The sequence below is a fragment of the Anticarsia gemmatalis genome, chromosome 8 (assembly GCF_050436995.1).
Source record: "Anticarsia gemmatalis isolate Benzon Research Colony breed Stoneville strain chromosome 8, ilAntGemm2 primary, whole genome shotgun sequence".
NCBI lineage: Eukaryota > Metazoa > Arthropoda > Insecta > Lepidoptera > Erebidae > Anticarsia > Anticarsia gemmatalis.
The window spans coordinates 11,194,107-11,220,306 of NC_134752.1; the positions used below are offsets into that span (position 1 = coordinate 11,194,107).

Sequence of the window (26,200 nt, forward strand, 5' to 3'; positions counted from 1 at the left end):
TATTGTGGCTCTCGTTATGTTGGTTGTTTTACAGCTGTTACAAGAACCTTATTATTCCTGTATTTAAGTTTATTTTTGTTGTTTACAGTTTTTGCCGTGCAGTTTGTTCGTACGACATCTGACTCTTAATGTGCCATTGTTGTTGGTCGGGGTTAAAGTAATCGTATGTGTTCATCCCACAGCCTATTGTTTTGTCGTATACATATTTATTTACACCCACGCGGCGCATGCGCGAAATTACACAATTAATTTGTTACTCGACCCTTTCACAAACCTTCACTATTAAATAGTTAATTAATGTCTTGGACAAGTTACGCAAAGAATGGCAAAACGACTGAACGTGGCAGTCTACAATATTTACTTGTAGTATGCCCGGTTAGAATAGTTTTAACTGTACTTAAAACTATGCGGGTGTGGCGTAACTGTTTTCTGATGCTCATTCAATGAAAGATGCAGAAGACGTTACTTTAAATTATGTTTTTATTTGTCTACACTACAGTAATGTGTGAGCATTCCCTCGTATACTATTCTTATCAACAAATACATATACAAAAGCTAACGAACCTCTAAAATTCCACAGGTAATACGAAAAACGTACATAAATAAGTAATTATCCATTAATCTTGAAATCAATGGCACGTGGAGCGTGTCGTCGCCGGAATTCCGCCGGTCCAATGGCATGCAACCGTGCCTAATCCGATTTGTGAAATTCCTGCACATTAAAAACTCAGCTGATTCTATAATAAACGTAATTATAAGGCTCATTAGAATTACGTCTGTTTCACAAGCGGTTATTTCGCAATAAGTAGATGCAGTGTTACCGACGACCGGTCTGATCACATTAGCTTTAACCGGAGTAACTTGAAAGTTATGAAATTAGTCGCCGGCGAACGATTTGATCGATATAATTGTCCTTGTTTGGTTCACTTTCATTGTCCGTTCAAATCAATCATTAGTTAAATACTTTGCCATTGAAACTCGGAGTAGGCCTAAGGAAAAAAGAACTACCGAAAGTAAGTTTTTAGTTTCCCCAATTCTTTGTTTCGAAACAATGGAATTTCTACTAACAATCACGAAACAATTCAACCATTTTCGTTAAGGCTAAGCTTTAAGCTAAAGCTACTAAGCAAATGTATCCGTAAATTGCCGGTATGTATTCAATACGATTGCCAATACCTGATTACACAGGCATCAGCCCAGACTAGCAATCAGTCGCATCGAGCACTGTAGGAAGCTGACCCTAATGAATGACTTGCTAACCAAACATTTGCACAGGTGCACGCTACAAAAGTCTTGCAGGCATTCGTAACAGTTCCTTGTCATACCTTTCTTAATGGAGACATACATAAGTCGCCGACCCACTAAAATATGATGATGATTTGATGACGGCAACTATTTATTACAAACTAGCGGGTAACACCGCTGTAATCGTAAACGTACGTAAAACGTACCTCGAAAATCATTTTATCTATTGGTAACAAAGGAATGAAAATTTGCTCTGTACATTTTGAGTTTATTTCACGACAGAGATACTTGGTGAGAGGACTTCTTTGTGATAAGCAGTGGTGGTCTCTGGTCTCTGCTGTCCTCTATGGGAAGAAGGCTTGGTTTTATGTACGTATTTATGTAGTGATAGTGATGAAGAATCATATCTCGGTGATTTGTAAAAGCAAAGTCGACATCAAGTCGTAGACACTAGACAGTCGACGTCTTTGGTGTGTATACTCCATAACGCAACGTTTTCACGCTTCAGCCTACTGTTGTCGACATACAAAAATTATTTAATTACAAAACTGACAAATTGGTTTATTTTGAAAATGGTACATTCAAGGTTAAGCACTTGTGATTTTATTGTTGCAATTCACGACTTTTACTTCACATTGATTACGTATATTTGGAGCTGTGATATAATAAATTACATTACATTGCACGCACTGCAGTTTCGGATCAAGTTTTTAGCAGATGTAGAGTAGGTTGTCAGGTGTACTGACAGGTTTTTAATATTATCTTCGTAATTGAAAAGCTTTACGGTCTGCATGTGTGGTCTTTAAGTTATGAATTTGATTGCTATGTCAGATAAATGTTTGATAGCACGGTCGGGTGGCTTGGGAAAGCGATTCCCTCGCTTTGATACCCGTAGGACGTTTGACCCCTCAACAACTGATGATAGTTGTAATTTATAGATTGTTACGATATGGTAAAGTTACTGTGTTTCCAAACCCTCATCTTTCACAACGCATTTAGGGACATTCTGCGTCGTATCATTGCAGCTTTGCCAAAAGCGATGCCATTAAATTTTCCGCACGTAATCGAATTACCATAAACGGCAAATACAAAACCCTAGTTATTTTCTATTAATTGACACTTCCTGCTTCCCCCACTCCGTGTGTATGTAGTATGTAGCATTGTTCCACTGACACGGTTGCGCCTGCGCACCTCTGTCGCTGCCCCCGATCCCACGAACCATCGCTTATGCAACCAAATAAAATCAGATATGCCACGTTTAACAATGAATTATCTTGCACTTCTTTAATTATTTCTTGCAAAAAATGTATTTTCGAATTATATAACGGTTTACCCACGAAATAAAGACCTATTTACGTCTGTTATTGAGATAAATGAACTCGTTTGTGAGGCGCTCGTGTCTGCGAAGTTATACGCTTTCAAAGGTTAAGCGGAGGTGTGTCGCATCTACACGTCGACTTGAATATTAAATAGGCACGATTTATTCGTAGTTAGCAGTATCCAATTGCCTATCCATTAATTTCCATGTCGTATTGGCATTATTGCAAATTCCCGCATGCTACCGAATTAACCGATGCATGTCATATTCGTAGGGAGCCCAAATCGAGATATTGGGTTACACTTTTGTAACCATTGCAAAGTTTTCGTAAGAAAGATTCACTAGAGCACAAAGCTTGAGTATGGTTTTCTAAAAAGTGAGTTGACTTTTTAGAAAACCATACTCATTAAATGCCTTTGTTTCAAATACTAAGTATGGATGCTTTAAACGCTCAGTTTCAAAATTCAGGCCCACGTTGAAATTACTATTAGGTAAAATGGTAGTTTATGTAGTGTTAATATGTGTGTAACCGCTACATGTCTCTTGCTGCTTATTTAAATAGCGATATTACCAGGAATGACTATCAATGATCGCGTCAGATCGAGGCTAATGATACATCTGCAGCCAGTACCTCATACCAGAAGTAAACACGTTTTACTTATTTAAATATTCAAGGGATTTCTTGATCACGAATCTTTACTAATGAGCTTAATTACTTAAAATGGAATTTGCAAATTTCGGTTGAGAGAAAAAAATGAGAAATATTTTTCTGTTTTGCTATGAAATTGACATAATGCTTTGGAATTATATTGATACAGCCAATTAGTTGTGTGTTGTGTTAGTTGTGTACAAGGCTATTTATTATTTTCTTGATTCTAAGTTGTAAATAAATATCATTGGACAACTCACATTCGGTTATTTTAACTAAACAGAACTGGTACTATGGTATCCAAATGACTGATAAACATAAATAAATACTTCTAAAGACATACTTATATTGTATAGATAAATTAACCCAGACTCAGTTACCTCCATAAACCACAAAAATTCCTTTCAAATTAGAAGTCGTGTGATCACACGTGCGTATGTAATTAAAGGTGATTTAATTCTAATACATTATTCTAGTGCTGTACCAATAGTCATGCGACCATAGAGAATTCCTCGCGAGTCTGAAGGTGAAGGTCGATCGATTATGTCACCAAATACCCGCGGAAATAATCGCAGTCAAGTAAAAACATTGTTTTGTGAACAATTTTTTTTCTGTTACGTTTTTGCTTTTACAAACTTTTTACGCGTTTGACAGATAATATGTCAATGTCCCGTTACTGTCCCACTGCTGGGCAAGAGTCTGGGTTCGGCATTCAGTTCACCACGCTGGCCAAGTGCGGGTCGGGGACTACTTCGAAAAGTCATTAATATGTTGCGTCGGGTTCAAACCAACGACCACTTGAGTGGGAGGTGCCAACTTATACCACACGGCTATCTCTGCTCTCGTGTCAATGTTATTCCTCAAATAAATGGAATCCATGATGTACAAATCAGCCTCATAAGAAAGGTTACATGTTCTTATCTAAATTAATAGTGCTCGTTATAAAAGCAATATTGTTGACTTGTCAACAAATCGTTATCATTAGCCCGTGATCATTGGCAATTCGATACATGTTTTGATATTAATCTCAAAAATAAACTAGTTGGAACACGAGTTGATAAAAGCTGGTTTTAGTAACTATGAGTAATAACAATTTAAACATTTTAATCTTTCTTTCTCGGTTCTATAAGCCATGTTCTATAATGCCACAAGCTTCGCACTGATGAGTAAAATAGATTTCTAAAACAATGTGCATTTGAAAGCGATATAAATCAAGTGATATCAAAGGTTTTAAGTGGGTCTTCATTGTCTCTGGTCTCAACTTTGACATATCACGTTTGCAATTTGACATTTTATGTGTCATTCGCGCGTTTTCTAACAAAGTTCAGCATTTATGTAAACGGCAATGAATGGCTTGTTACTGACGTAATGAAATGCAAAAATCGTTGTAATTCTTCACTTCAATTATGCTTTAACAGCCACTAATTACAGCTTCGTTGAGTAACTCTTTAGAATTAAAATGATTCTTCTTTTTTCACACAACTGGCTTTATGTGATCGTGTCTCTTACTGGCCAGTAACTAGATTAGAAATAACAGTATAATAAAAGTTTTTATAGTAAATATTTTTAAAAGTAGAGTGGTTTTATGTTTTTTCCGCCGTTAGTTTAGTCATAACACTAAACTTAATTTTACGACAGCTTAAAACTTATTTATTTGCTTTGATACTTTAAAAAATAAAAATATACATCTGATCAGTTAAAATTTGATCTTGATTAACGATGATCCCATAACAGATAGTAATTATTCTGCTAGAATAGATAAAGAAACTGGAATAAAAAATTATAGCTGTGTTTCAAGCATAAAAAAAGAATTAAAACGGTCAAAACTATAGCCTCGAGACGTGTCACAATTCAAGCCCACCGTAACGGGACCATTGCTTGAGGCCAAAACTTGTTTATGACGTTCAATTCACCGCTTGCTTCATTCACAATATTTGAAAAAATACATTGAGAAAATTGTCTTTGACCACAGTCATTGTTAACGAAAGTGATGAAAGTAAGAAATGCAATATAGAGACTTTTTATGCACATAATTATAGATACTAATGAACCATATTAAAAAGACATTTGCTTGGAAGGAAAACTTAATCTGATAGAAATCTTGTTATAATTTATTCAATGTCAATTTCGAAATTTAATTATTTTTTTACTACAAGTAAAATAAATAATAATTGAATCCAAAGTATGTTGTAACACTTTACATTGCTCTTGTTAAAAAACAAAAGATTAAAAAAAATAATCCAGCGTGCGAATGCGTTCTATGATTCTTATATTCGACTCTTTGGTCTAGTTTTTTTTTTCTAACATTGACACGATTTCATTTGCTTATTGTCTTTGCAGCCTCGTTTTTTGCATTAAAAATGTTATGGTCTTACAAATCAATGACATATTTATATCTCATACAAATTAAGTTTCATTACCTAAGTAATTGCATGTTTAATTACGTCGTAATGATGGTAATACGGTAATTTTATTATATCATAATTTGTGAAATATGTAATGAACGCAAGTGACCTACACTGACGTTCAATTTCGCGTTATAGTGGTATAATAGTTCATAGTAGAGTTCCGTAAAACGGGGTGAATAGAATTCGCGGGGTGAATAGAAAAAAAATCAGGAAAGTTTTCAAGCCCAATATTTGAGTACTCCTCGTTTAAGAATTTTGTTCAAATTTGAAATGATTACACGTCGATATTACTTCTCTGCGGTGTCATAATTGTTTAAATGTTTAAATTGATATTTATACCCAAAAAATTGCTTCAAAGTCAACCGTCCTCGAATGCCTTAATGGTCCATACAATTTTTTCAAAACTTTGGATTTAAAGTGGGATTTCTTTTCTAATGAGTTGTTTGAAGTGTTTATCTCTTGAGGTGTATATTTATCTATAAAGATACAATATTGTTAACTGAAAAAACGTTTTAAAACACAATTTTTCCATTCACCCCTTTGGTCGTTTCGATTCACCCCTATCGCTGGGTGAATAGAAATTGACCATTTTTTAATGAAATATCGTAAAATCATGCTTATTTTTGGACAAATATGGTTTTAACTCTTTCTTCATGGCGCCGGACATGATATAAAATAACCCGACGATAAAAATAACAAGTTATTCGCTACAAATTTTTAGGACAAAGTTGAAAATCGTTTCTATTCACCCCGTTTTACGGTTATTTTTAATATTGTTACATGATCAACTAATACAATAAATGCCAGAAACTAGCCTACTCTTGATTTAACGTTTATTTTTTAGAAAATTGTGTCTCATTATTTTATTGTTTTTCATCGGACTTCGCACTTACTGTTCGCGCTAGTCTCCCTATAAAATGAAGAATTCTCTAATGATAATGATTATTCCTCTTTTCGTCACATCTACAACGACCATCTACCTAATATATTATTCTGTGTTTTGAAATTGTAGAATAAACATCTATCTTAGTTTCCGCACTAAAAGCACTTACGTTGCTACACGTTACAAAGTCTTGTATCTCTCAATATCCGCGAAGTGTTCAACGTTATTGGCAACTTTAGTACTAAAAGTTTCACAATTTATGGCTACTGTAATGAGCCGAGCCAGTAGCGGCCAGCCCTTTGCGAAAACTCGTAGATTATACTTACGTTTGTCCACGCACAATCAGATAGCTACAACTTTCTACTTTCCGTTATGACTTACTGATGATGCACATAGCTTCTAGGGCCTTTATTTGTTTGTAATTTCTCTACGGTGTCTACTTTGTTTTAGCGGGAATAGTGCAATTTCTCCCGTTCAAACACGTCTTTGATCTATTAGACATATTTAAATAGTCGAGAATTACAAAAGTTGCGTTTTGGTTGATGAATTAACGTTCAAGTTTAGAAGGTAGACCCGAAAAGAGCTGACGAGAAACTCTGTTTTCCTCTGTTTAGATAACAAAATATTTTGCTACCTCTTGAGTTTTGGAGGAGCTTAAAGTATTATCTAAAAAATGTGAATCATTTTTGTCTTTGTAGTGCCTCCAATATTATCTATAGCCGACTTTACTCGTGTCCAGCATTAAAAGTTGAAAAAGTATTTAAAAGTAATGTTTTTAAAACCGAGCTACGTAAAGTAGATTTATTCATTCGTCGTGTTCCTTTGTTTCATTTGAAGAGCGGTCTCTTTTCTTGTTTTCTGTACAATTCATAATGTTAGTGGTATCGTCTGTTTGAAACTTGTAAACATTCATAAAACGTGACATGAATCATGCATGTAGTTTGTTATTTCGATCCAGTCCGTGTTTACCAATCACTGACTATTATTTACTTGGACGTACTAAATTGATAGAATAAATAACTGCTTTACGATTGCCTTTTAAAGGCCGCTTGTGTAGATTCTTGAGGTCGTATAGGGCGTCTAAAATAAAGGAGACTGTATTATTTGACTATCAGTGCGTCTGGACATTAAACTGAAGACATATTTTTCGTGTAAGCCTAATGTCATAGGCTTAGTTACTTCAAAGACGGACAAAAGTTCAGTCTTTAGTTACTTTCTCGAATATCCTCATATTTAAGTTGTATTGAGTCCACAATTAATTATTTGCTGACACTCAGATCAAATTATGGAAGCGGCGAACGTGCCGGTAGAAAGCCCCACTCTTGAGGTCGCTGCGAAGTCAGAATACACAACTGTGAGACAACCCGACCGATTTCAAACACTGTACAATGTACAGGCGTCACGTAGAGTTACAGACGTTTTCTATTTGTCAGTGTTATAGTACACATATGCTGTGTCCATTGGTATGCATCAGGTGGGTTCGGTTCGTCTTTGGTAGACGGAAGTGACTCTCAGTCTATTGTTTCCCGGATCCAATGAACTTTTTTTAGGTCGTTATGGGTGCGTTGGATTATTTGATGCTGACAAGAATAACATTAGAAATGGTCGTTATGCAAATATGTTGGATCAGCTGTCTCAACGTCTGGTTTGTGAAATGGGTTACAGAACGAGAAGAGAGAGTGTCAAGTGGAATTTTTGGTGTTTTAAATGATGATGGTGTTTGCTTCGTCGATGCAATAAACATAGAAAGTTTATTGCGATATGAACAACCATTTGTTTATATTAGTGAGATGTACATGACGTTAAGTCCGTGTTTATGTTGGGTCGAAGATTCTATGAGAATAGCAGTGAAAGTTTAAATATTACGAAATGTTGGCATTCGGTAGTCCACGAATTAGCTGGTCTAAATCTGATTTGATAATGTTGACAAATCCATATTCATCTTTCATTTCTCCGGCAATTACAACGTTGTCTATTTCATTCTAAAATTGTGCACGACCAAACAATCATGACCAATGAATTCAATTTTACGTAATGATAAGTAAGTAGAATATAACATTACCTCATGGCTTTAAGTAATAGCAAATGACCTCTGAGTAGGAGCATCAACCTCTCATAAAATAACAGCAGTTAAGTAACATGATGCTTATTCAATTTCTTCCTTCCCTTTGTGCCGTAATGAGTGGGAACCCTTTTGAACAATTTTCATCACGCAAACTGATTTCTAGATTTCTTTTCAAGCTCATATATGGTGATAATACGTACTTTACGCGTGGATGTGTGACGTAGGTACGGAAAGTGAAACCGTTTCCGTTATGATGTACTGGACCTGCGCCGCCAGTCTTCTAAGATTTCTATTTTTTTCTAATTAGTTGTTTTACGATTTCGAAAAACTTGATCGGTTTCATTCATTAGGCTTCGTTTGATGATTTATGTTTGCCGAACAGTTGCGTAAGTTAATTTGCTAGCATAACTTATTGCTATTAAATTATGAATTAGTTTACTAGAAAGTTGCAAGGGGACGTAGTTTTACTGAAAATGTTTCCTCCTTGCAAAATTACCCGTGTACGAGTAGCTCTTTTTTAATTTGAAAATCTTCAGGTACGGTTGTACTACTTAAATTAGAGTATGTAAAGGAATTTATTACAATATTAATCAAGTATACTCGGGAGATATCTGTTACTTTTTGTCCGGCAGCCGTGTGTAATCACAAAGAGAAATGAGTGAATAATCCATATTTATAAAACGAGCTATTATCAGGAAAGTTAATACATTAACATTCAGAGAGAATGTACAAAAACGACAAATTGCAGTCAAATATTTGAATGAAAACGTCGTCTTTAATTGGTTTAATACAAAGTCCCCAACCCGCACATGGCTAGCGTGATGGACTTAAGAGCCTTCCTTCGTTTGGGAGGAGACCCTTGCCCAGGAGTGGGACAGTAATGGGTTAAAAAAATAATGAAAAGTGGATTTATGAACTGTTAAAAACGCATGGTGTAAAACGATTATGTTTACATCAGCCTGTCGAATGCAAAAACGACTTTGTTACGATTTATCTTCGATCGACCATAAATCTTTGGAACGATCGATTCAATTACACATTCTAAGATTTACAATGACATAAGAGAGCTCGGTTTTCTCTTTATTACCTGTCTTTACATCATCTTGTCGATGCTCTTTATGAAGACGCATGTCTTCAAGAACGATCAGGTTTTGAAAGCAGCCAGTTTCGACCATAAATTAATTATTTGTTTAGTAATTAATGTGATAGTTGTAACTTGTCATTTGCTTTTTAATAAGTTTATATTATTAATATGTAGCAGTATCTATTATATAAATTTGCAATATTTCTATGTTTCTTTTGCTTCCTTTCCGAGTGAAATACTATCATACCTACGTATCTCACGCGTAGTGTGTAGCATATACTTGCTTATATGTAGAATAAAGACAAAACTTTACTCTCGCGTTGCATGTTTATAATAAAATACGGGAATTAACGTGAACTCGCATTTTACCTTAAAATGCCTAACGTTTCGGCGCAGGTTGCACTCGCCGTGGTCGCAGGCTGACTTTTGCGAATATTAAAATGCATGTTATGGAAATGGTTTTGTTGGCCAGTTGTTCCATGGTTGATAAAAACAACACTATCGATTTTCCAAGACGATATGACATCGTGTCAACTAAAGAGATCAATAAGTTACAACGTATCAACTTACAATTTGTCAATGAACAATGAAATGCAGATCAGCAGAATTTATGCAACGAAATAATTCCAGGGAACTCAGTGTACTGTAGTCAGTATTTTGACAATGCTTCAAGCGAACACCTTACACTGTCTTAAAACTTTGTCGCTGGCAACTGTGGGGTGCATAAAGAGACTCGACTTGCCTGTTGAACAAACAAACTGTTCCTGAACAACGGAAATTACAATTGAAACCTTATCTACTTCCCCGACGTGACTTATCCATTTCTCGTTTGTTTACGCGGCTAGATTACACATTCGATAACAACCTGCAATGTATTAGTTAATCTGATTGCATACTTTGTATCGATGTTGCTCAAAATTCTGGAGTAATAACGAATACGGCGTATAAAACGTGGGTGGTGTGAAGTTCAGGCAAGTTCAAGATCATCGGTCACCAATGGCGGTGGCACACATCGTCCTTTTGTTAGTGGCTATAGCTCAGGTAAATAACCATCTTTTTTTACTAATAATTAATTAATTACTAAGTTTTGGTTCCATTTTTCCTCATAACTTTACAAAAATAACCATTAATTTTACGAATCAAAAAGTATAAAGACGCATTTTTTGTATTCCAGTATGGAGCCAACGCCCAGTACTACGTATATGATCCGTACGGGTCATCCTCGGCCCTGGCCATGGCACCAACCAGTCCGTACATATCGGCCTCACCGCCGTGCACCTGCTGCTCTCAGCCGCTGAACATCCCCGCGCCGCCTGCCTGCCCGGTCTACGTCACGTTGCCTCCTCAACCACCACTATGCGTCACACCTCCTCCTCTACCGCCCATCATGCTGGAGTTACCCCTGTTGCCTCCGATCACGGTCACTCCGCCGCCATCTCCGCCGTTGGTAGTCAATCCTCCCCCCCTTCCTCCTATGACGGTAACTCCGCCAGCAATTCCCCCGATCTGTGTGACCCCTCCGCCTCTACCTCCGATGTGTGTGACGCCGCCTGCTCCGCCACCAATGTACGTGAATCCTCCAACACCTCCTGCAATTATTCTTGACCTGCCGCTGCCGCCTCCGATCGTGATAGAGCTGCCTGCTCCTCCGCCGATCGTTGTCCAGCCACCGCCTCTGGGTCAGGTGATGATTCAGCCACCGCCACTACCACCGATGCCGGTGCAGCCGCCGCCACCGCCGCCAATGATGGTACAACCACCTTCACCACCTCCAATGGTTATCGAAATACCTCCACCGGCGCCCATCAGCGTACAGCCTCCGTGCCCGCCTCCACTTTGTGTCCAACCTCCTCCCCCGGCTCCCATCAGCGTACAACCACCTCCATTCCCGCCAGTATGTGTCCAGCCTCCACAACCACCCCCAATGATGATCCAACCTCCTCCCTTAGAACCTTTCTGTGTTCAACCCCCGCCACCATCTCCCATCTGCTTCCAGTCAGGGCCTGCATGCAGCTGTGGATGCTCTCCGTCGCCGATCTACTTGTGACAGTTCGGATAGAGTTTATTCGTTAACTAGTTATCACAATATATTTGTTATGCGGCTACGTGCCGATTGTATATTATGTAACCGTATGTAATCTTATTGTTATTTTTAAGGACCCAACGACTCGAGTTTAATAAATGTGCATTTATTTAATATGTCTTTTGTTTTATTCTCTACCTCTATACATGACATTTTCAACGAATGGAAAATATTGTCAGAAACGTATCACATACCGTCATACATCAAAGGAACACAAAGGAATGTTTTATTAGTTTAAGATGAACGATAAAACCTTGTCCAGTGCAGTAGCAGCCGCTTCACTATAAACTGCAACAGTAGCAATAAACTGCGATGCGAATACCGCAATAAATGTAAAGTTTATCATAGTAAAACGTGTCCAATCGACCATTGTTTGTTAAACGCCAATATTCATAGAAATAATAAATTGAAAAACATTGCATTCCTTTATGTCATCATGATCGTGTCGGAAATTCAATGACTAGCTATTTATTTTATTTTTCTTTGATTGAGAAACCATTACCTAACAATCGCATACTCTAAGTATGTACTCTACATATATAAAAATACCTTTATGTATTTTACACATCATAAAATTGTGTCTACGTTCCTAGTTTGAACATTGCAACAGCAGTTTTAAACATTATCCATGTAACTAACTTATGCAATTTTCTTCAGACTGCATAAATCCTCAATAAATCTAAAAATAGGAGATGATAGATTGTAATTATAAGTTATATTTATTGTGTTACAGCATGGCGGGCTCCGGGGGGTTGTCGGAGTGGAACGAGGGCGCCTGCGTGTGGTTCCAACCGGCCGGTGCGCCCGCGCCGCTGCCCGGCGAACTGGTCGAGGTGCACCGCGCCGCCCGGGTGCTACTCGTCTCCGCACAAGTCAATGGACAGGTGAGCGCCATACAGCATAATAAATAAATGAATTTGAAATGAATTTGAAGCTAGTAATTTCCAGCAAACGAGTAATTTCGAGCAAGTAAGCAAATACTCGATGCGAAGGCAATACGACAATAGGCATAGAAAATCGCGTCGGATTTCGGGTCTTTATTCATTTTGTTTCATTTTCAAATAGGCCAATAAAGCAACCATGAAAGAGGCTAGTTAAAAAGGTTTATAGAAGTGTTTATGTTGTGTTATCGTTCACCCATCGTTTCTGTAGTTAGTTACAGCACTTTGCCATTAAGACGGTACATCATTCTATTATCTTAACCATATTAGCATGCAAAAAACTTAGTTAAGTAAATAATATGACGCAGATCTTAAAGGTTTATGAAGTCTGCCAATTTATATTTGTCAAAACATTTGCCAGGCAAGAAATGCCAGGTAGGTATTTATTGATTGAATATGCGACATTTTCTTTCAACAAAGGTGCTTTGTGTATTCTTAATAAAGATAAAAAATATAAAAGGTTTAATAGTCACTATATTTACCGTTTCATTGGAATTCCGTTGACATTAAAGTAATAGATATTCAATCGGAATGTTGTATTGAAATATTATAATACTGATTGAGACACTGCCTCCATTATCGCGAATACGAAATTGTTATGTCATTCTATAACAAGAAAAATATAGGTAGGTAGTCACGTACGAGACACGCAGCTCAATAATAAAACTATTATAATATATTTTAATACTTTATTTCTATTGTCGACTGCATAAAGATTAATGAAGAAGTTTTGAAACAACTTACAACAGCCATCTTGTCTTTTCAGACGGTCGTTCACAAAAAGTGATTTATGAAACTTTATGAACGAAAACAATAACGTAATGTCAAAGCCAATAGCATCGTAACTTTAAAAAAACTGTTGATCTTTTGTCTGAAATTAAATTATTTCAATATAACTTCAATAGTTTACAAGATAATATTTTTGATTTGAAGTTCAATTGTCTTAAAATGTTTGTTTGTCAATCAAATATTTATAATATTTGTAATCACAATCAGGGTTATGTACCTACCTATTAATTAATTATTAAAACTTACTTACAAATTGTAAATAATATTTGCAACACCTTGACGGCAATATCTGTACATCCACGATGTATTTTATAAATCTCTAGGTATTCACGATACAAGGCCAAGGCAGGTTTTTTCTTTTCCACATAATACAACTGTTTGTATTCTTTACATAGCACAGTCGGTGCGCTCGGTGCAACCTGACCGCTCAGAGGTCACGGCGAGACGACCTCCGTGCATTTTATTGCACCTTATTTCCGACATTTTGCCCAAGTCAAACGACGGAAATCTCGCTCTATTATTCTTGAGTACAAAAGCAAATACAAAGACAGGAGGGGAACATTGTTGCAATGTGATTGGCGAGAAAAGCTATTCGGCTGATCGCAAGGCCGTCGATGGAATGTTGATAGAGAGTTGACTCAGCGCAGCTTCTTGTTAATTTATGCTCGCCTAGTACTTTGATTTCGACTTTTCTAAATGTAAAATGATAGCAGTTTTATTTATTTTCGTCTGGGGAGGTTATAAAATTGATTTATGTGTGAAACTTGTAAAACATAAAAGTCAATTAGGTACAAAAAGTATGGTTGTCTAGACTCTAGTCTAGTTTTTTTTACATAACGGGACTAAATTCATAGGTCACTCTTTCGGCATCACGTAAAGCTCAAAGGTGTTATTTCACCGGTCGTAGAACGCAGTACGAATGCTCTTGGTCTCGATATTAATTAGCATGTCTAATGTACATTGAACATGTCTATTGGACCTCGTCGGCGATTATAAACGGTTCATTTTCTAAACAATTAACCACTTCCCGGGCTTGTAACACAGGAACTGGTTTGAAAGCAGTAATTATAAGGTTACGTATGTTAGATAATACTAAGTATTACTTTGTTTGCTTCGTAGACGTATCCGTTCATTGTAAATCGGAATGCAGGTTTTACAAATTTTCTGTCTTCCCTTCTGCATTAATCGTAATTAATAAATACTCGTTATATACGTTACCATCTCCTCTGTAGAGTTGGGTAAGCACAATGTGCTATCCTATTAAAATTCCTGTTCGTCAGGTGTAGGCGTTTTTATATTACGCATCTATAAAACGAATTTCTCGTGTTTTCTGTATCAACACAGAGGTATTCTCGTTAACTATCGTTAATTACCTACGTTTGATTAAAAAAATGGCATAAAGTCATTCCAAATTAAGCATCATTGCATGATTTTATCGTATAAATCATTAATCAACATTTAAACATTAATATATCATATGCTGAGCGCACGTACTAATCAGCTCATGATTTACCGTTTGTGTAAATCAATAGACAAAACTTTCAACTTGTACGAGTGTGTAATCCAGATAGTAATCATCTCTCATTACGGATGCACGCGGCACGAGTACGGCTGCATCACTTTTAAATTAGTTATGCTTATCTTGATGAAAAGATGCGATACAAATTATAATTGAAAAGCTTATTACAAACTTGCCGTTATCACAAATACCTGTATTTACATAGACTGACACTACGATTAAATCGTTGCCGTCAATCATTGTAATAGAAAGCAGTAATCTTAACTTTGTATTACTCAATCTCGGAGTTGTCCAAGCCGTTATCCTAAGAGCACCATAACAGTTCTGTTCAGCCTGGTGGTATGTGGTACAATCAGTTAGCCGCGGCTAGCCAACCACTACGCTACGCACTTTTGCGGAATACGTTTAATTTTACAGAACGTTTTGCGGTTCTCGGCTAGATTTCTGTGAAAACCGACACGATACCAGGCAACCGAAGCCATGGCGTTAAATGATATAACTGTGATTATAAACGTGGTTATTACAAGTGACAGAACGTGAAATGAACGTAACATATGGAGGCTGCGATAATATCACATATAAATTACGCTCAATGTCGAATTTGCGTAGTAATAAAAGCTATGGACTTCATAAAGATCGAATTAAGATAGCGACGACTAACACGTGTTTAGAAGATTTGAAGTCTAGATTAATGCGGAATGTTGTAATCGTGATATAAATTCCTGTCGGCCGATGCGTGTCCGCTTCGCGCCCACCCCGCACAGTTCCCCAGAATCGCTGAAGTCTTGCGTGTCGTACAGTTCTTGTGATTCTTCATGTAAATACCGTTTAGTGTCTAGACGACAGACCAGCTGCGAGCCAAACACACTCAAGTCTATTATGAAGAAAATGCCATCTTTGCCAAGGTCGCTGAGCGTGAAATTCACAAATTCCAATAGATCCACGAAACGATGGAGGCCATCGTCTGTGCAGTCTTTGAAAGATATTTGTCTAGACGTCTTAATCAACAATGTAATTTAGTTTTGTACTATAATATTATAGTGTAACGCTCCTCAATAAAGTTATTACAAAACTTGTCATCAAAAAATCAGAAATAACGAACCATTTATTCTCGTTTAGTCACGGTAATTTAACTTCAATAAGTTTGAATAAAATTGCACCTAATTTATATTCGACACTGCATGAAATTGATTGTATTTTACGATTGATGCATCCGCTTTAAATCAGCTATATTGAAACCGGTTAAACGTCGAATATTAAAGTAAAACTCATTGAATATTCAGCATAATGCATTACTTGCAGCAATTGGCATGTCAACACTTGTCCTGTATTCATAATGCAAACCAGTGCCTGTAATGATATGCCATCAGTAATGCATCCAGCTCTTTTTATAGTCTAATGTATGGCTTGGATAGATAAATACGGGTCAGTTAACAGTATCGTGTTAATCAGCCGACTTGATCGCTAATGATGTTTACTCGAGCGCGACGACTGCGTAATGTAAAATGCCACTCTATGCAAATTTCGTGCCATCTTTCACTACGATACTACCGCTTTAACGACTCAATCAAATCTATTAACACTCCATTACTTGCCAGTTAAAGTAAAGATAAATAAATGCGTGAAGAGTGCAAGCGGTGTATTGTATCGAATTTGAATGATCTCGATAGCGAAAAGATCTCAGTAGAGCAGGTCGCGAAAGATGGCCTGATACAATTGTGAGCAGTCATTAGATTATGTCACAGTTACGGCTCTTGCTCTGCACTTTATAATTTTCCGTGCTGCTGACGTTTCGTTATTTCTTTTTTGATTTGATTCAGGAATTAGAATGCCGGTAATTATAGCAATTGTGTAAGTGAATGTTTGAGTTGCTCAATTTTCTAAAATCTGCTGATATGAGTTTAAAATGTTAAGAAGTTTCCGGCACGTGCATACTTAAGTACCTTTAAGGAAAGTAGTTCTAATTGTATGTTATTTTCCACAGCCACAAACCTTTGCCCTTCAAATGGGCAATGGCGAAGATGAAGGGGATCCAGTATGGCCTCGCGAGGAGCTGGGCCCGACTGGCGTGGATGACATGACCCGGCTCCACGACCTACACGAGGCGGCGTTACTATGGAACCTCAAGCTCAGATACGAACAAGGACTGATATACACGTACGCGGGATCTATATTGGTGGCTGTGAACCCCTACAGACCTGTTGACGCATTGTATGGACTGCAGACTGCGAGGAGGTAATAACACGAACCTCTTTTGGGTTTAAGGGATAAATAATAAGTGTTTGTTTACTAAAATTATGTACTTTCGCAGGTACCACGCAGCAGAGGCGCTTGGCGATCTCCCACCACATTTGTTTGCCATAGCGGCCGCTGCGCGCGCGGCACTTCCACAGCCTCAGGCCATACTCATCTCAGGCGAATCCGGCGCTGGCAAAACTGAATCCACCAAACTAGCTGTCCAATTCTTAGCCGCGGTCGCTCCCGCGCCGCCCGGCAGAGCACCTGTCTCTGAACAAATTTTAGAAGCAGCTCCCCTGTTAGAAGCCTTCGGAAATGCAAGGACACCAAAAAACCACAATTCTAGTCGCTTTGGAAAACTCTTAGAATTGTACTTCAAAGATGGCTCCCTCGCGGGGGCAAGAGTCGCACATTACCTGTTAGAGAAATCTCGAATAGTGACACAGTCTCCCGGAGAGAGAAACTATCACGTATTCTACGAGTTATTAGCTGGCTTAGATGAAGAACAGAGAAGATCTAGAGGCCTTCTCTCAGCCGAACATTATTTCTATTTAAATCAAGGAGGCGACTCTGGTGGCGCTGGCGCTGGAGCCGACTGGTCCGCATTATGTGGCGCCATGCAAGTCCTCGGGATTGGAGACGCAGAACGAGAGGACATAATAAGAGTTTTAGCCGCCGTATTACACTTGGGAAATGTATATTTTCATAGAAGACAGCTGCGACACGGACAAGAAGGTGTACAGTTGGGAGGGGGCGCTGAGGTGCGCTGGGCGGCTCACTTACTGAAGGTCCCTGCGGAAGCCCTGGCTAGGGCTCTCACCACTCGTGTCACGGCCGCGAGAGCAGAGCGTATGAGGTCACCACTGCCAATCGATCAAGCTCTCGACGCGAGAGACGCATTCGCCAAAGCACTATATTCGTCTTTATTTAACTGGCTAGTTTTACGAATCAACTCGATAGTCCATCGTGCTGGCTTACACGACGCTCACAGAATATCTCTCCTGGACATCTTTGGTTTTGAAGACTTGGAAGAGAATTCTTTTGAGCAGCTTTGCATAAACTATGCCAACGAAACGCTTCAGCATTATTTCAATAAACACATATTTAAATTAGAGCAACAGGAATACCAAAAGGAGCGCTTGGAATGGTCAAATTTGACTTGGAACGATAACTCTCCGGGTATGTTGAACTCATACTCTCGAATAAATATGATTTAAGTTGTTAGTCATAAAGTCTAATATTATTTGTATTTTACAGTAATACAGTTGCTGAGTAAAAAGCCTGTGGGGATCCTGCATCTTTTGGACGACGAGAGCAACTTCCCGCGGGCTTCTGATGCCTCTTTCTTAGAGAAGTGCCATTATAATCACGCCTTGAACGAGCTTTATTCAAGACCGAGACTAGGAGCGAGCGAATTCGGGGTAAGTGATTAAACAAACATTTTTTGAACGAGGAGGGGACTCCCTAGAAATACATACGCAGATCATATCGGTGATGTCTTGGAAAAAGATCAGGTGCGTAGTAGGTACTCGTAACCGGTGGTTCTATATGACAAGATGTATGGATTTGAATGAAGCACAGGAACTCTGTAAGGACCGTAAGTGACGTTCTCTGGTCTCTGCCTACCCCTATGGGAATAACGCGTGATTTTATGTATGTATGTATTTGTTGAATGAATGTATAATAATATAATTTATAGATTCATTCTATAAAAATATTGATAATCGTGATAGTTCAAGGTGATCGTTTGATGACTAATGTTTCGTCACAATACGTTCTCTTACATGGTCATTGACAGGAGATCTTAATGAATTATGAATGTTGTCGCTTGTGTGGGATTCACAAAGGGAGGATGTTACAAGGCCGGTTCATTGCAACACTTATTGATTAATAAACAAACGTCATATTTATGATAATTTAATTATTTATAACTACAATCATGTGTGTACATAACACCGACCCATGTGATGTTTTTTTTATAAATATAATATTATCTTTAGGAAAAACCTACACCTAACAGTGGGTGAATAAATCTATTGAAATAACTGGTAGAAGCAATAAGCATACAACAATAAATATCATACATTTACTAAAATGCGAAAACATTCAACTATCGTCATGCCAAATTGCATGAAAATCGGTTCAGCGGTTTGGCCGTGAAAGCAGTAATAGACAGATTTTTGCACTTAAAATATTAGGTACTATAGATTAATGTCTCATGATATGAAAAGTAACAAATTTAATTAGTTCTATAACTAAAACACTATTTTAATCCTATTTTCAGATCAAACACTACGCAGGACAAGTATGGTACAACGTAGAAGGTTTTCTCGACAAGAATCGCGATGCTCTTCGGGCTGATGTCCTAGAGTTGCTGTGCAGTAGTGAAGTGCCCCTCGTGGCTGAGATGTCGACGCAGCTGAGGGCACAGCACGATGCCAACAAGACCTTACCTAGAGGAGCTAATGGACGATTTGTTACTATGAAACCGAGGACTCCTACTGTTGCTGCAAGGTATTACAACCAAATCATAGATGTAATTGAAAACCTATGATCTGTGGGTAGTTTTTACAAAATGCATAATAATAAAAAACAGTAGAACACAACATTTTCGTGCAGAGCTATTAAGGCATCTGTCCAAAAATATAGAATGTTTAAAAATTGCTTAATACATTTCTAGATGGCATGCAAAGTCCTCAACCCTCACTTGGCCAGAGTGGTGGACTCAAGGCCTAACCCCTCTCCCGTTTAGGAGGAGACCCTTGCCCAGCAGTGGGAAAGTTATGTGTTAAAAAATTACTTGGTTGCCGTGATCGAACTTCAAAATACAGCCAAAAGATAGAAGCTAAATAACGATATTTTTTCTGCTACACTTAACTTTCTATCCTTACCTTCCAGATTCTCGGACAGTCTCCATCAGCTCTTAGAATCCATGTCTCGCTGTAACCCGTGGTTCGTGCGCTGTATCAAGCCGAACACTGACAAGTCTCCCATGAAGTTCGACATGCCGTGCGTGCTCGCACAACTGCGGTACACGGGCATGTTAGACACCATCAAGATCAGACAAACCGGGTATCCTATCAGAATACCCTTCCAGAACTTCGTTGATAGATACAGGTGAGAAGATATTTTATTTTCTTTATTTTTAAACAGCTAGAAAGACAATGTCCCCACACTTCGTTAGAGCGGTGATTCTTCCCCAAATTGGGCCGAGACTGTATAGAACTAGAACAAGTTATCGCTGTATTATTGTTCCTTAAGTGAAACCTGACTCAAACATAGTTTGGAAGAAAGGCTAGGCTCGTAAAGTGGTTCTCGACCAAACGGATCGATTTTATTATTCACCCATGTATCGCTAAAGCTCTGGTCTGTACAGCATCTACCTAGACACAAAGTATACACTCAGCACTTATCCATTTACCTATTGCCTGCGCAAACCAGTAACGATAATCGTTGGCAAACCTTTCTGCTCAAATACACAATTACAATCAGTCATGAGTGGGCAGTGGGATATGGCTAAACCCTGATGTAAACATAGATGTGCGTGTTCATCCTCATGACATGTTTAAATTGCCACTCGTAAATCATCTACTTAGCCCCAGGAATGTGTGTTACTTGGAATTAAGACATGTTTGTGAGCACGACTTCACGCGTCACGACTCACGACAGTATTAGCGTACATCACACCGCAGGCCTAAACAATACACGATTTACTACTATTTAGTGCCTCCACCAATTTATATCGTATGTCGTAAAAGTTTGTTTCTCGCTTAGAGCAATAACATTATAATATCTTATTTAGCTGAACCTAACAAAGTAATATTATCTAAATTTTCTGGAGGAATCCATAATTTCCGATTACAAAAACTCATTTTAAACACGATTTGATTTTCTTTAATTAAAACTTGGTACCTATGTAGTAATGGGTGCTCCATAAATCAAACTTAGACAAATACAACAATTTTATTTCACTAAACCCTACCTCGAATGCACTACACAACGACATGTTCTTCTGTTTTAACGACATGTATTAACACAAGTCACGTACACAGGTACCTGCTGACATCAACGCCATCACGCTCCACGCCGTACAGGGAGATCTGCAACTCCATACTTGCTGAGATGCCTCCTACTGGTGCCGGTATGTATATTGTATAGTCACTTTATTGTATTACCTTCTTTATACCGATACAAAGATTATATAGCACAAACTCCGTATGTTATTGGAAATGCAACAAAAAATATTGAAAAGTCTGTATAACGTTAAGAAAAGTTGGCATGATTAAATAATTGTCTTATTTGTCTATATCAATAGGTTATTAAACAATAGATAGTTTCCTGAGATAGTAAGGACTGAACAAGAAATGCAACGAATAAAAAAACCTTAATAAAAGGTCTAGAAAAATCAATCTACCCAAATTAAATAATAGAGAAAGAACTGTATGAACGTTTACACAAGGCAAATGGTTTTATTAATATACACTAGGAATCTGCACAATCATTGTTAATAGCCGAACTAATTAGTCTATCAATACTTTCATCACTTTGTGGTTATTTATCGTTATCTAAAAGATCTGTGGTCACAGTGAACAGTTAATACGATAGGGTCATTTTATTCTGTGATGTTATAGTGTAGTGTATGTAGTGTAAAGTGATCATGGTCAAAATAACGAAAATATGGAAGAGGGTCAAAAAACGAGGGTTTACATTAGAAGCTATGGTGTTGTGTGAGTTTTTACGGCTATATTTAAGTGTAGACTTTTTATATAACAAAATTACTAGTTCTCAACTTAAAAAGTTTAACGAAATTAGTAAAAGCGTTAACAATTATGTACCTATTTCTAGTGAAATAAAATTTTTTTTCGTATTTAAATACAAGTTTGCCTTTTGTAAAAGATTTTTTAATGAATATTAAAGTAAATTATTATTTTGTATTGTGTTTTTCCAGTCGGTGCTGACTACCAGTTGGGAGCGGCGCGTGTGTTCATTCGCGAGGCGCTACATAGAGCGTTGGAGAGATCGCGCGCTGACAAGCTACGAGCTGCAGCTACGAAGTTGCAGGCACACTTTAGAGGATATCTTGCTAGGTACGATTACAAACTAATGTTACTTAGTAAAATAATGTGATAGTTTTTTGGTAACCTTAACTTGTGGACTGGTTTGGTATGGATTTTTTAAAATAATTTTTGACTTGCATGCATTGTTTGTCTGTGCAAAAATAATTAAGTACTATCTTCCTCTGTTACTACCGGCATAACGTGAAGAAATCATCAGTCGTCATTAGCAATGTGGAAATCGTTGTCAGTTTCAATCGATCTATCCAAAAAGATAATATACCTAAATACTACCATTGACCAAGTAAATTCTGCACATTAGATCAATATTATAACCAGAATCCTTTACCTTCCAGGAAGCGCTACGGTCAGCTTCGTCATTCGACAGTCAAAGTCCAGTCATGGTGGCGCGGCGTGCGAGCTCGGCGACGCTTCGTCACAGCTCGGCGCGGCGTGGTGCGGGCACAGGCGCTGGTGCGCGGCCGGAGAGCTAGGAAGAGGCTCGCTGCGCTGAAGGAGCAACATCGTAGGCGCGCTGAAGCACAGCAAGCCGCTGCTAAGTATGTACTGCTTGTATTTTGTGATAATTTTTCATGGAGGTATCAAATTTGTAGCGTCGGCGACTTTCTTTACCTGAAAATTCGTAACATTTGCCTGGTTTATCACCCTGTAATACTTCGAAACTCAAAACTAAAATGCTTTATAAATACAGCCAGTATAAAAGGTTATGAGATAAAAAATCTACGTTATAGCGTGATGCTTTAAATGTGCGGTGTACAAGAATGCGAAAGTCAAAACTCGATAGATACTCACAATAATTTGCTTTTGTTTATAGACGTCGCGCTGCTGAACAGAAAGCAGCACAGAAGGCGAAGGCAGAGAGTTTACAAGTACTGGAAGTTCCCGCTGAACTCGCTTTCATACTGTCTAAACTTGATGAATGGCAACCACCACACACTGAGAGGAATTTGGCTAAGGTAATACTTTTTATGCAACTAAAAACAGTAAATGAAGTTATTATCGAAAAAAAGGTACCATTTGGTTTGGTGAAAAATTATAGATGCAACAGTCGGTTTGTTTTTTTAAATGGTTTAACCGATGAGTCCCCTAGATCTGACCTAGGTACCTTTTTTTAAAAGATAACCTAACAAACACAAAATTTTTCAAAAAATTGTGTCTAACTCACTTTACATTTGCGTTACAGGTGTCAGGTGACGTATACGCAGAAGAAGAGCGCGTGCAATTACCTCGTGATCTGCATCAGTTTGCATTCTCCAAGTTCAGCTCTGTGTACTTCGCGGACGGAGGACATCTTAGCCCTAAGAAACATCCCATCACTAGACCGTTCTTAGCTAAAGCTGCCGTTAGGTACGTAGTGAAAGTATAACCCATAGATAAATAATACTAAGGCTTATAAAGAAACTGTAGTCTTAAATAATGTTTGTTTACAGAGATCAAGATTTCAACGACGCTGTAGCGACTTTCAAATTGATATTGAGATGGTGCGATGAAACCGCAGCTGGAAACGAGGCTCGGCAAAAGGTATGTATTATTCACTTACGAATAAATAAAAGAGATGATCATAAAAATATAAAGAAAAGCGACGTACATATTCAAAAATAATTACAATTTGCGATTGAAGTCTTCTTGAATGAATAATAAACAGAGTGGAATTCACTAATAGAAAACATGTAGGTATTTATAAAATAATTGGCAGGTTACATTAAAAGATTATTATTGCTAAATGCTCATATTTTCCACGCTCTATATATTGGCGGTAAAGTATCAACGTGTAAAATGTTCATTTTAAAATGTGAACTTGTCTTGTCTTCAGGTCCTGGCCGACTACATAGCTTCCCGTGGCTTATCCTCTCGAGGTCTTCGCGACGAAGTACTGGTACAAGTGTGTAACCAAGCCAGTGGGGACAACTCTGCTGATCGCGTATGGCAGCTAATGGCGCATTGTCTCGCTGCCTTCCAACCTGGACCACCTCTACACAAGTAAGTTTAGATAATACTAGAGGCCACCCGCGACTCCGTCCGCCTGGAAACCCTTCCCGTGTAAATCCCGATCCCTCGGGAACTCTGGGATAAAAAGAATTAGCCTATGTGTTCTGAGTCTTCAGCTTCCTACATACCAAATTTCATCGTAATCGATTCAGTAGCATATGCGTGAAAGAGTAACAAACATCCATACATACTCACAAATGTTCGCATTTATAATATTAGTAGGACTAATTAATTACATTTCAACATTAGCAATCTCATTGTTGCTACTAACGTTAATTATTAAATTAGTGGCGCGTTTGCCTATAAATATGCTAAAATTAGTTTGTACAATTACTTAAAATGTAGGTCTTCGCTAGTAAGTGTAGAGGAACCTGTCTGTAAATACTCTGATAATCCATTTAACGAATACTGAATAAGGTTTAGTGTTTTGAAAGACGTGTAGCTATTTTTTATGTATATGAAGGATAATTACGTTTAATACACGTTTCAAAATACAAAAAAGATAACTAAAGAAAGAGAAGGTAAATAAACTGTTGCTTAAGCCTATCAGGCTGTTTTCGTAAACTTTGGAAGATGGTAGTACTGACGTAGGTAACTAAAAGTAGGTAATTATAATTTTGTTGTTTTCTTTTAGGTACCTTGTGCGCTTCGTATCGGAGAGAGCTCCAGCCACGTGGCGTGCGGTGTTGCTGCGGCTGCTGTGCGAGAGCGGTGCGGGTGCGGCGCGTACCGCCGGCGTGGCGCGGAGGACCCCGCCCACGCTGTTGGAATGGAGAGCTGCTAGGACTGACTCCAAACCTGCACTACCACTACGCTTGTACGATGGTAAGACTATTGATTTCATTCATGACATTTAATCAATGTTCTTTTGTGTTTCGAAAAGTCGTGGAGGCAAAATTAAATTATTTACCTGCTTGTTGCGGTATTCTTTCTTGTAACTAATTTTGTTTTAAAATTACACTATATCATATATTTAACACCTTTTAAAATTGACTATAATAACAAATTGTAAAAAGAAGTAAAAAAAATAGATAACATACTCAAATTATAATCAGTTTGTTATTCACTTTTGCTTCCTTCCTTAGATTCGGTGCAGCACGTTAGCGTAGACTCGTGGACGTCTTGCGAGCGGGCCGCGTCCGCAGCACTGGCGGCCGCCGGTGTAGCACATAACGCTAGCGGCTGGTCTCTCACCATGGAACATAATGGACAACTTACTGGTAACACACCTACCTATAATGACTTTTTAAACTTTATAAAAACAAAATAAGATGGTCTCAACAAACTTGGTGATATTTGCCTTTGCCTATCACAACATAAAATAATAAATCGTTTCATGATCTCTAAGTATTAAGGATCATTTAACTTGGCCTGGCTATTTTCATTTTCACAAATTTGCTGTAATTTTATCATATTATTATGCTGTATTTTATATCTGTAAATGTATTAGTAAATTGCCAATGAATAATATAATCACTTCAGTAATTTACGACCCCAGATAGTTTTGGAAATTTAAACCTACTATAATGTTGTCTAATCATAATCTAATCTTCGTGTGGTACAGAATGGGCGGGTTGCGAGTACGTGCTGGACGCGGTGGGCGAGATCGAGACGTGGGCAGCGCTGCCATCGTCCCGCGCCGAGCCACTGAGAGCCGCGGCCGCCCGGCACACGCCGCCCGCACCGCCGCCACGTGCTTCCTCTGTTGATACTGACAAGTCTTCTAGACCACAGGTAACAAACATTAAAACATTTTTATAGCTATAAATGGCATCATAACAATGTAGGTATACCTTGATACGAATAATGTCATACATAAAAATAAAGACTCAGGTGTAAGTAAAACATATTTAAAGAATTGCAAGCAGAAATGGGTAGTTTATTAGAAAAACATCAATACGTCTTGATGTTTCT

The 26,200-nt window shown here is 38.0% G+C and overlaps 2 protein-coding genes across 2 annotated transcripts in view; both read left to right on the forward strand.

The window, feature by feature from the left end:
- Myo10A (unconventional myosin 10A) overlaps nt 1-26,200 on the forward strand; it is a 96,354-nt gene that overhangs the window by 21,411 nt on the left and 48,743 nt on the right. Inside the window, exons 2-17 of the mRNA XM_076117743.1 lie at nt 12,469-12,619; nt 16,969-17,219; nt 17,296-18,401; nt 18,480-18,643; nt 19,507-19,736; nt 20,121-20,339; nt 21,275-21,363; nt 22,171-22,309; nt 22,633-22,836; nt 23,112-23,253; nt 23,481-23,644; nt 23,728-23,818; nt 24,111-24,277; nt 24,921-25,111; nt 25,372-25,506; nt 25,851-26,020. Coding sequence (XP_075973858.1) covers nt 12,470-12,619; nt 16,969-17,219; nt 17,296-18,401; nt 18,480-18,643; nt 19,507-19,736; nt 20,121-20,339; nt 21,275-21,363; nt 22,171-22,309; nt 22,633-22,836; nt 23,112-23,253; nt 23,481-23,644; nt 23,728-23,818; nt 24,111-24,277; nt 24,921-25,111; nt 25,372-25,506; nt 25,851-26,020 — 3,612 coding nt within the window. The 5' untranslated portion in view covers nt 12,469. The remainder of the gene's footprint in view (nt 1-12,468; nt 12,620-16,968; nt 17,220-17,295; nt 18,402-18,479; nt 18,644-19,506; nt 19,737-20,120; nt 20,340-21,274; nt 21,364-22,170; nt 22,310-22,632; nt 22,837-23,111; nt 23,254-23,480; nt 23,645-23,727; nt 23,819-24,110; nt 24,278-24,920; nt 25,112-25,371; nt 25,507-25,850; nt 26,021-26,200) is intronic.
- Nucleotides 10,356-11,851, forward strand: LOC142974649 (uncharacterized). Its single transcript, XM_076117098.1, has 2 exons — nt 10,356-10,693; nt 10,827-11,851. Exons 1-2 carry the CDS (start codon nt 10,649-10,651, stop codon nt 11,697-11,699), a joined length of 918 nt encoding a protein of 305 aa, XP_075973213.1. The 5' UTR covers nt 10,356-10,648; the 3' UTR covers nt 11,700-11,851.